The 12340-nt window shown below is 38.8% G+C and overlaps 1 protein-coding gene across 1 annotated transcript; it reads left to right on the top strand.

The window, feature by feature from the left end:
- The first annotated feature begins 5151 nt into the window (after positions 1-5151).
- Positions 5152-11926, top strand: dap (death-associated protein). Its single transcript, XM_086066437.1, has 4 exons — positions 5152-5377; positions 6241-6340; positions 9367-9409; positions 10024-11926. The coding sequence occupies exons 1-4, from the start codon at positions 5323-5325 to the stop codon at positions 10141-10143; spliced, it is 318 nt and encodes a 105-aa protein (XP_085922563.1). The 5' UTR covers positions 5152-5322; the 3' UTR covers positions 10144-11926.
- The last annotated feature ends 414 nt before the right edge of the window (positions 11927-12340 follow it).

Raw genomic sequence — 12340 nt, 5'->3', positions numbered from 1 at the left:
CAATGTTACAATAGATGTTGTCAACAATAACCAAGGTAACAGTACAAAAGTCCTCCACCTCAGCTGATGAGCAGCACTGTTAACATCTTGATCATCTCCCAAACATCATTGTTAAATGGGACCTTTGTGGCAACACGTAGTATGACTCTGCTTCGTATATCACTGTTCCTTTTTCTGATAAAAGCTAATGTACTTACATGGCATGGCAGTTAGGCATGTCGAAACACGATGTGGAAGCTTATATTTCACTTTGATGTCGGCATAGAATGACAGCGCTGGGTTGTAGTCCGAGAGATGTTAATAGCGCGGAGATGCATAGCAATGGGCTGATGTGGCCATATTTTCATGGGGACAGACTTACTGGACTCAATGATCATTCTTAAATCCTCCTCGACAGATAAACTGGGTCAGTAGGGTAGGACACAATGTAAATCCTAGAGCAATTCTGTATAAACTGCAGTGATTTAAGTAAAGTAAAAACAAAAAGGATGGAACTGTACTGCAGCTGAGGTTCAAATCAAAACGTTTTACCCAAATCCACCAGGCCATATAACAACAATTAATCCTGCTTTTTGTTACATAAACTTTTTTTTTTATCTCAAAATGTTCTGACTGTGTAGGCCTCTTTCATGCTTACAAAGTCCTTCCACAGATTTTATCCCATTAACTTGAATCTGTGGGTGTTTATCTGACGATGTTCTAGATTAAAAGAAAAAGAAAAATGTTTTATTTCGCTGAAAGCTGTTGCTGTGGCGACGTGCTGTTCGCCAAGAAAAATGAAGCCGATTTTGACTGTACTTACATTATGAAACTTTTGCACACTCTTCACACCTGACAAAATAATCAATATTCTAATGGCTTATTATGCAGCTTTTGAAAATGGCTCAGTGGAACATTCTTCGCCCCCGAAGAATGTTTTAATGAAGCAGCCCAAGTTGTATATTTCTTATTTCACCAAGATCTACGAAAAGTTTGAGGCATATGTAACAGCCTACAAAAAAGTATCTTGGAGTTATATGCTAAATCTATCATGAAGTACGCCATTTGGATTTTTTTCCCCCAAAATTTGATCCCACTTTCCGCCTATTATAGAGGTCATATTTTAAAGAACTCCTAGAGATTGTATCCGATTGTCTTGAATCTGTGGGTGTTTCGTGTCACAATGCTCAAGATGAAAAATAAAAGCAAAGATTTTCCAATACTGTTGCCATGGCAATGTGATGTTTGCCATGATAAATTATGCTGATTTTGGTGGTAACATGCGTACAAAGAGAATGAGTTGAATGTTTTTGGGCACTTGATGCTGGGCAATTTGGTTTTCGAAATGAAAAGTATGCATTAAAGCAAAATTAGTAGAAGTACTTTTGGAGCTAGAATTAACCAGTTAATATTTGACTAAAATAAGATGCTACATGTTCTCATAACAGCTGGCAGCAGAAATCAGGGCACTCTTCACTCATGCATAACTTTTCCCTTATTTGAAGCCTTTTTGAAAGGTTTTTGCTTCTAAAATTTTTTGCTCTCAGGTTCTCACCCAGTCGACCCCCTTAGATGTGCATCCACTGCATTTTTTTTTCTTCTTTGACACTTGGAAGCAGTGCAGACAGCCTTTGATCACCAGCACCTTTAAGGTGGAATGAGGAGCACTTTAGTAAACAGACACTTATTTATGCATTCAGCAGATCTGAAACAGCATGTGGTTAGCATTCATAAGCAGCCATTTCCAGAGTTCAAGTGTTAATATTGACTATTATCTTGGCTCTTTGTTTCATGGGCTGGTTTTCTGTTGCCATTGGTTCTGTACTGGGGATGACTAAAGAGAAGCATTTACAATCCATTTAGGACATTTATCAACTGAGCAAACTAGGAAATAGGCCGCCAAGAATGACATTTTCACTTGTGTTGGGTCTAGGTGTTACCATGGTTCTGTTTTCAGAGCCGCGAGGCTGAACATTAATGGGGGGGGGGGGGGGGGGCAAAAACCTTGGAAGAAATAAAAATTCAGAACAAAACAGAAACTAGCATTAAAAATAAAGCTGTTATTGGCTCATCACTGTCAACAAGAGGTGAGTTTAATGTGTGTTTGGAGTGTGGTGCTGAGTGCAATTTCTTTCTATTGTTTTGATGACGTTTAGATTGCCGTTTGGAGCTGCAGTATTCACACAAGGTAATTAGTTTTAATTGCCAGCAGATCCCCATTTAATAACCGCCCTTTATTGTCTAGCTCAGTTCACCATTCTTTGGAGAATCAGCAGCAATCACTTGACTGTATTCCAATGTGTGATCTTTTTCAAAACAGTCTTATTTTTTAATTTATTTTTTACTTATTTTTGTATTTTATTTTTACAACAGGTTGTTCAAAGAAAAGCATACACAGTGAAACCTGCACAGCTGAATACAATCTGTTTGGTGTCACTGGTTGACTTTGAAGTGCTTTTCAACAGCTTTTCCCACAAGAAATAATTTAAAAGAAATATGGTAGACTACGTTTTTTTTTCGAGGCTCAAACTGTCACTGTGACATCTTTATTCGCATGGAATGTAATATACATATATATATATGTATGTGTGTATATATATATAGCTCCTGGAAGACAAAAGCCAGCGCATATGCTACGTGTATTTGTCATAAAAAATAAAATAAAAAAATTCTCGCAAATTTGCCACTTTATAAAATGGCAAATTTGCGAGAATTTTTTTATTTTGAATATTACGCCCCCTCAAAAAAATAATATATATATATATATATACGTGGCCCTAATACGCCGTCCTATATATGACATCCAAACATTCATGAGAAGTTAAACTTTACAGGGAGAACAAATTCCACACAGGATGATAGCGATATGAGCTGAGATTCAAACCCAGAACCTTTGAAATATGCTGCCATAGAAGCTTAGCTTGCATTGGGTCTGCAACATTAGGCCAGTAGAACTACATTTCCAATGATTCTTAGACAAAGAAGTAGTTCTAGTTCCGGTATGACGTAAACACGCCTGTAGTTAGGTTAGGCATATGAATTGCTATGACAATTGTGTACAAAACAATTGGCTTGCTGATTGGACCAAAAAATATATATCTGTTGCACTCTTTTGCACTCTTTACTTCTCTTTGTCTAGCACACACACACACACACGTGCACTGTCAGATATTGAACAGCCTATGCTGGAGATGCGTCTTGCCTATTCATGCATGTTAATGCTGCTGCAGGAGAGCCAACTGTCTCCCGCAAAGGTGCACAGGTCTGTGTCTACGTGTGTGCGTGTGTAAGCCACCTGAGAAAATGCCGAAACTGACAGCAAAGCACCGTCTGCAGAGAAAACTTTAGAGCAATAACGGCTGCTTAACTGCTTCTGCTGCCACAGAAGAAGCAGCTGCATATGTGGCACGCAAGAAGGATAGAAACACCCACAAAAGGCAACGGAGAGAAGAGATCTTTCCACAGCTGTGTTGATGAGATGTTCATTTCAGTTGAGAAGCATGTCCAAGGCATGATTTCATGCATTTGAGAGAGCACATACATGAGGGGGCATGAACCTGCCAGCTTGAGCAAAAGCATTCACCTGTGATGTCCTCATTCTGTCTCTCTCCAAGACGTCGACCGGGTGCCCCTCCTCTCCAAGGCCTTGACACACAGACACGCACGCGCACACACACTCAGATATCAGCCATGGGCAGGTGTTGAGATCACTGACGTCTGAAAAGGATTCCACCCAGGGCCGTATTAATGTGCGCCGTGGATTTACACTCGGAGTAAATGAATGCTCCCCGTGCTAAGTCACAAGTCTCTATGTGTACATCAGAGAGGAAAAGGTCAAGGAGAAAATGGAGGGAGCACCCAAAATGACACATAAAGGAAGGCAGAGGTAATAGTGGAGCTTTATATAGAGCTCTGTGTTGCTTTTCTGCTTTGAGGACATCACAGACCATTCCTGCAGGGCACAAAGTGCTCACATCTGGAGATTGAGATGAAGTCAAACTCTACTTTGCTTCTTAGTGGCCACAATTGCGAATTGATACGTTAAAGAATGGGTGGGTAATCTTTTTCTTATTGGGGGGGAATTTTCTACTAAAAGCAGAATCAAACTAACACACATTGCTTTGCTAATGAACATAAAGTGTGATGATGATTATGCAATGCCATACAGAACTCTTGACACTAGGCCACCATTAGATTTGTTGTCAATGCTATAATGATTGTTAGTTGTTTTTTGGTTTGACACGGCATAATAAAACAAAAAGTTTGACGTTTGCACATTTTGTATTTTTGACTGTATTCCAATAATTTGCTATGTTTTCATGGGCCTTTTGTTTATAGAGATGTTTACAGTAGGCTATGTGATTAATCAGAAGGTGCCACATGGATGTGTCAGTCAGGGCTGATTGATTGCACTGGTAAGTTAAAAAGAAAAGAAAAGAAAGTCTCTCACTGCTTGAAGTACTCCCTGCTGATGTGTTGTCAGTAAAACTCACATCATAATCAACTTGTCGTGTTGAATCAGATTTAATTCAAAAAATATTAACATATAATAGGGCACTGTTCCCAGTTCAGACTGTGTCCTGACCTGCATGTGAACTCCTGGCCTTTTGATTTGTTGTCAGGAACTGTCTTCAGGGGACATTCAAGCACTTCTTCCAATTTAGGTCCAATATTTTGTCAAGACTGTCACTAACACCTTTGCTTGCAATTCTCAGCTGCATCCATTGGTACATTTATTTTAATTAATGAACCACTTTGAGCTGATGCTGAGCCAGAATAAAGTAAAATTGCAAGGCCGCTTTATTTATAAAGTGCATTTCATACATAATTAATGTATCTCAATGTGCTTTATGATTAAAAGCATTTAAAAACAAAGGTCAAAACACATTTAAAAATAGTCACAAATAAACAATAGCTTACTATTACTCAAGAGTAAGGTTTTTTTCGTATTTATTTTTTTAATGCATTAAAGACATTATTCATAGGTATGGGGGTAATGGGGGGAGCATAGCTTTCAACCTGGATTCAAACAAAAAATAAGAACTTCAAAATCGTTATGTTGTTTATTTTTTAGTAAACTATTTCCACATTTTTTAGATAACCTTAACGACTGCGAATCTGTTAACACATGATTCCAAATAAAGTTTTGCCACGTTTACGTCGTGACGTCATGACGCGCGCTGGACCCGTGACGCCGTGACGCATCGTTCCCAAACAATCCTCGGGAAAAAGCCACGTTGACGACTCCAGACTGGTGTCCTGTGCTGAATTTGGGTCAGAAGCAAGCGAGAAGAAGCCAGTGTACGCTGCGAGTTGGCGTCGACACACTTTGGAGCCTGAAGTATGTCGTCTCCACCGAAAGAAAAGCTCGAAACCAGAGGTGGACACCCTCCTGCAGGTAAAGCTACTACATTGTTTTTATTTACAGCCTTCCTTCGTATCTCAAGGCCTAATGTTTCTACGTTGTTAATTCCAAATGTGTCGCAATGCTCCTAAAAAGCCATACACACCTAAAAGGTATCACCAATATACTACTGACAACCTTATTTTTGTTTTTGTGGTCTACAATGTACGCAGTTAGTGTTGCTAATGTTGCACGATTGCACTTCCGGATAGAGGAATGATGCCCTATTGGCGTCTCAAAACACAGTATGGTCATTTATAAAGATGGCTTTAATATTTAGAGGGGTATGACAAGCGTGCAGTGGCAGCCCGATGGTGACGTGGAGGTCAGTGAGCGGGGAGGCGCATGGGCAGATAACGTGTACGTGGACAGGCCACGACGGCCTTGCAGCAATTGCACTGATAACGTACTCAGATAAGGTGACGTTCCACAATGTCAGCCCATTTGAGCACCTCTGAGTTCAAAGGTGAATATTAAGTACGATTTTCTACAATGCACGTGCTAATAGTTTAAAATCTCCCATCTCGGCAAATCCTGTATACTGCATGAAGGGGGTGCTCACCCGGCAACTTGTATTAATTATATTGATAATGACAGCATTAATATTCTGCCACAATGCATTTAATATCATACATGCTGCACACAAAAACTTACATTTGACCCAAAAATCGCAAATAGGTTGAGTTTTTCCACAAATATGTGGAGGATAGTTTCCAAAAAGAGAATCTGTAAATTGGTGAATTTGCAAAAGCCAAACCACAAGTACAGTATGTCAGTATGTTAGCCCACAGGAGTAATGAGGTCTAATCACACGTAGTAATAATGTCCTCTTGACTAAACACATTTGTGTGTTGCAGTAAAGGCCGGGGGTATGAGGATAGTGCAGAAGCACCAGCCGACTGTTACTCCGGAACCTCCACCAAAAGATGACGATGAGGAGGAGTATGTGAGCAGTAGGTGAGCCTGACTAAACTGTACATAACAGACTGACTGACTTCCTCTACAATTTAATAATTTTCTGCACAGAGTGGTTGGAAATTACGCTAAAATAACCATGGCTTGGTTTATTTTGTATATAACATTACCCAAATAAGCTCAAAGTACATATTCTAACTTATATTTTTCCTCCTACCACAATTTTTGTTTGTAACAGTGAATTCCCATTTGCAACTGCAAGTTTAAAGCGGGTGCAGATGGTATATTCACATTCCGCATTATCAGGTTGTGTGGTGATGAGAGCTGACAACCGGTGCACAGCAGAGAGCTTTACCATCAGTCCAGTAATTTTATGCACATTTTCCGGTCACACCAGATTATATGCACTCATTGCCCACAGCATTAGGTACACCTGCACAATCGAATAAAATATTAACAATTCTGCCTCCATAAAGAAAAAAGAAAAAAAAGATGGTAATGCTAACTTTTGATTGACACGGTCAAGAGATATTCATATAACAATGTGTTATTGCACTTGGTTGTAGTTTGCATAAACTGCATCTTTCAGAGAGCCGTTACTATAATTTACTAATAATATTTTGGCCTTATTGTGGAGAAAAAAAATCAAGTACCTAAAATATTAGACATCCTTGTCTGGTATAATGGAGTCGTGCATGCAAGCTTTTTACACACAGCAGCTGATATACCATCCACATGCTGCCGTGCACTTCCTCACTTGGTTGCTTCACAGGATTCATTCTTAGACTTCCAAAATTAAAAAAAATTCGCTGGATTTGCACGATTACAATCAGTCAGAAAAAAATGTGTACGGTAAATGAGTTTGAGAGGAAAGTCTGTGACAAAAAAAGGGCAATTGTACACTGTATTCAGGGCTCGAATAAATGAAATGAATAAGTGCCATTGACGTAAAATTATTTTACCAAACCCCGCACAGTTGATTTATTATTTAAAAAAATAAAAAATTGCTACTACAGTATCTACAAATTTACTATAATCAACAATGGTCACACCAGATAATATTTTCAATGTAAAGTTATGAGGCCAATAAATTAGCTAAACCAAACAAGCTAGCTAGCCAAAAAAAAGTAAAATTATAATGAAAATATGTATTTGTTGGACAATTTTTTTTAGGTCATACCACATGATGTCCAAATATGACCACTATAACAACTTAACAGTTGTTAAGGAGTAAACGTCACAAATTGATTATTTCTTTTTGGTTGCACCACATGATAATTCATAAATTGGGCATCATTGTCAATGACCCATAAACACTTTGAAGAATGCTAATGTCAAGAAGGTCATAAGTGCAGCACATTAGCCTATTTGCCAGCTTCTGATGTGCAACTCGTACTCAAATTTGCATATTCGCTGAATTTACTGATTAATCCTAACTAAATACTTATAATTTGCCATTTTGTTAAATCTATGTTCTTGATTTGTGCTGTTGAGCAAGTGGAATAGATTTTACTTTTATTACTTTTTACCAATATAAACAGACCCCTGGTGTCCACAAACACAGTTGTTGTTTTTTCTTTGAATTCTGTGAAATACAGTATTTATCTTTGTCCACAAAAAGTTGGTTTAAAGCCATAGTTGCACTCCATCAGTAAAACTCTTACCCCAACTGTTCCCTCCATGAGTCACACTGATGGACGTCTAGCAGGTGGCTAGTGGGTAAATTTCGCATCAGCTGCGGCCAGTCAAGCGTTGTAGTCAGGGGAGCACCTGCCGAAACCAATCTCGCCCAGATGGACAGATGGGGCGAAGGGAGGTGGAGAGATGGCGAGTCGTGTTTACATGAGAGATGAGGAGGAAAGTTGAGGATGGCCGTGCAGTCAACAACGGTCATGTCTGTGTTGAAAACATGTTATAGAAACGAAGAGTTAGCCAGATATGTTAAGTGTTTTTTTTATTGTTTTTGTTTTTTTTATCAGATTAATTCTGTTACCTTGTGATACCGACCCCCTAGAGTTTCTGAGGTAAAAGTTAAGTGGGGAGACGCAGACAAATGAAGAAAATGCAACATGCATCAGTTTCCATGGCAACAAACTTTTGTGCACTGCGCAGGGTGGGTCGGTGAGTTGGCGCTTACAAAGATGGGTATATAATAACATATTTCACTCTCTGAACCGAGTGTGGAATTAACATTCTGACTTCTTGTCTCACCTTCAGACTCCTCTCGCCCTCACTCTTTCCCTCCTGAGGCACAAGTCTGATGTATTTCTTACAGCTCTCTGCTTCCCCCTGCTGGCTGTGCACACCAGCTTTCAGTCAAGAAAAATGTCCTACAGAAATTGTTTTCAATTACTGTAAAACTGTATATCAAAAATCTTAACATAAAATGGCTACCTTTAGCTTGCCGACAACCTGAATCGGTTTTACGATCTGTAAAAAGTTCCTCTTATTTTATATCCTCTTGAATATAATATATACATTAGCCTTGCTAAGTATTTTATTAACTTCTTCCTTTGTGCTAGCCTTTGAGGTGATTTTTGAAGGTGGTCACCATCAGCGCGGGGTGACGACGCTGTAAAATTAGATGGCGGCGCTCGTTTGTCACGTCAAGGTCGAGCCGCGCGCTCGCTTGGTTCGTCTCTCCCTCTGCCGCAATCCCTTTCTTTTTGTCTACGCTCGCCCACTTCCACCCTCGTTTCCTCCCCTCTGACGAGCCATTATTATTGTTATGAAGGTGTTTGGCTCCATTACGTCCTTCTCTGCCCTTTCGCCTCCCTTAGGTCTGGCGAATGCGAAGGAAGTAGACTTAAAAAAAGAAGGTTTAGCTGCATTGCTTGGCGTAAGGTGGCCTCAGGCACAGTTCTTGTCTCCTCGACATACCTCCTTTTTTTTTTTTTTTACTTATTTTTGTAACTCCACTTTGTGTGTAACTATAACCCTCTTAGGCCTTCTTTCAGATGATTAGATTGCACACATACACAAACTAAAAATAATTGGCATAAGTTTTGTGCGGTGTGTAGTTCTTTTTCTTAACAACTAACTTGTTTTTTCCTCTTGTTTATTTTCAGTCCACCCAAGGTCCCAGTGATTGTATCTGGAGTGGTTACCAAGGTAACACACACTTACTCAGACATTTAATGTAGTGGAAATATAAGCGTTCAAAATAATACATTGTTTGTCTTAAATCGAACAAAAGGAAAGTTAAATCCGGATTTATTCATGTAACAATATATTTTAATGTGGGGGGGATAAAATCAGAAAATTCACAGGTGACAAACTACAAATATGCATGGACTGTAGTTGTATATGGTAATATCACCATTCACAATAAAAAATAAAAATAATAGAAATAACAATAATAAAAGTCATATATGTACATTTTAGTATAAATTAAATGTTTTTGTGTGGGGAAATATGAGTGAATGATAACGAGGGAAGAATCTGTGAAGGGGAAGATACAACACATATTTTATGAGAGAAATATGTTTAAAGTACCACTGATTGTCACACCCACCTAAGTAGGGCGAAATTCGTTCTCCGCATTTGACCCATCCCTTGAGGGAGCGGTGAGCAGCAGCAGGAGCCGCGCTCGGGAATCACTTGGTGATCTAACCCCCCAATTCTAAGCCTTAATGCTGAGTGTCAAGCAGGGAGGCAAATTCTAATGAATGTTGAATGTTACAAGCTCACCTGCTTCTGACATGCGTTTGGCTGACTGCATTCAGGGCGATAAGGACTTCACCCCGGCTGCTGCCCAGGTGGCGCACCAGAAGCCCCAGCCTGGCATCCCCAAGCTGCCCTCCTCTCAGCACATCAACCAGCACATCCATCAGCCCCGCAAGTGAGCTGGAAGCTCGCCGCGCTGTGGCCATGCTAACTCCACCAGTCGGCCTTCCCCAATTGAACACAATTCCCCGCTAGGCACAGATATCCTTTAATCGACCGGTTGTTTGTTTGTTTACTGTTGTATGATGTGGAATTTGTTTGCAACAGAAGCCTAATAACGGTATGGCCACACTTGTATCTGCCCTGCATCGGTGCTGCACTAATAGTTGTGCCCTTTTGTCTCCTTTACTTAAAATTGATCTTTTTGAAAGTCATATCGATGTCTACTACAGTAATTTCTGAAGTACCAGCCGCTACTTTTTTCACTTGCATTTGACCTTGTGGCTAATACAAAGGTGCGGCTTATCCATCAGATCACAAGGGGGCGCACTATAAAGGAAGCGCAAGAGCGTCACAAACCAAGTGAGCCTAAATACAGTAGGAGAGACAGAACGAGAGTGAGACAATTTGCGCCCTCATTATGGAAAAGAAAGTTGCGGGAACCCGTTGCGGTAACATTAAAACACTTGCGGTTTACAGTCAGGTGCGGCTTATGTGTAACAAACTCGAGTAGTCCCCAAATTTAGCTAGCGCGCCTTATAGTCCAGAAATTACTGTATATAATCAATCAACACAGTACAGCTAGGTATTGATTCTAATGTCTTCAATCGATTTGATTTCGATTCACAAGAGTTCAGTTCAATTCATTTTTTTCCCGATTTAATTCACTTCACTTCAATCCAATATTGACTAATTATGAAACATCAAGTCTTCTTAAATATTAAGGACACGATAAAAACTCCACAAACATTAAATTCCCAAAAAAATGTTTGCAGAGGAAGTAACTGGTTAAATTATTTGGTGTTATAATCACTCAAGAGTTACACCAACATTGGCATCGGCGAGGATGAGATAAAAATATTTTCATAATTGTAATTCAATAATTGTAAATAAAAATTTAAAATATTCTTAATTGTCTTAAAGTACAATTTGTCAGGTTTTTCCTAAACGTAAGAAAATACTTTTAAGTTCATGTGAACAGTAAATGTCAAGAACAGCAAGATACAAAAAAATTGCCCTTTAAAATTCTATTTTCTTCTAAAATTATGGGGAAAAGATATTAAAATAATTGATTCATTGTTTTGTCAATTGATATCAGGTTCAAAAAGGAAAATTGATTCAATATCGATTATTAGACTTTTTAAACCCAGCCCTACAACACAGTAACAGTCAGGTAATTAAGACCACTAAAGTAACTAATTAATATGACGGAAGACCTTGTGCATGCTTGACAAACCAAAAGAGCCTAAAAGCAAATTAGAGATCAACTTTTTTTTAAATAACTATATAATAAAAAGAAAATCAAAGTGATTGAAAAAAATAATCTATATTGTCATACCCAGGCTGTTGCCACATTGCACGTAGGCCACAAAAAAAGAAAAAGGAGCAAGCATTATAACCAATAAACATTCCAGAAATGCACCCACTAATTGGTTGGGTCCTAATTAAGGCAAGAATCCTTTGAACTGAATTATTCGTCTGTGTCCTAAAATAATATGGTATCAACTGCTTAGTTAGCTGCTTGATGTGAGGTGTCAAGGGTATTATTCTATACTGTAACAAAGCAAATCTTAATGCAGTTCACTCTTTAGCTTTTGCGTCCTCCTCATAACTGTAACGTTACAATTGTGATGCACATGCAAACTGCTTCAAAGATAATCCAGCAGTGCCTGTTAACAACCTGCACCATACTGTTTTATGTTTCTTGTATTTCAGCAGCTAATAAAGCCAAATCCCTTGCGAGTGTATGTTGTATATCCAAAGCAAAAGGGGATGCTTGCTGTTTTGTTTTGCTTTCATTTCAGCTTTAACATAGCAGGGTCTGAGTATAACAAGCCAAGCAAAGCCCTGTCGCCAAAAAACAGCAAATATGTAAATTGAAGGTAACAATTGCAGGAAAAAAACAACACTTTTAACATTCCATCCATCTTCTGTATTTGAAACATATCAAGACACACCATCCACTTACACTGATTTGTCACAGAATTTATATTCAGGAAGTAAAAGACATCCTCTTTACCAAGAATTACAAACCATTTCCTTTTAATTCAAGATGAAGAATTTTATTATTGTTGTCTTTCACTTTTTTCTCGAGTTAAATCTTCGTTTCAACTGGAGTTTGGTATCGGTTGTCTTAGTAAATAAAGATATAGATTA

This window comes from Leptonotus elevatus, chromosome 21 (assembly GCF_054856555.1).
Source record: "Leptonotus elevatus isolate MCC_2025b chromosome 21, RoL_Lele_1.0, whole genome shotgun sequence".
Lineage (NCBI taxonomy): Eukaryota > Metazoa > Chordata > Actinopteri > Syngnathiformes > Syngnathidae > Leptonotus > Leptonotus elevatus.
Note: the sequence above shows the minus strand (reverse complement) of the source record. Positions and strands in the feature narration are given on the sequence as shown.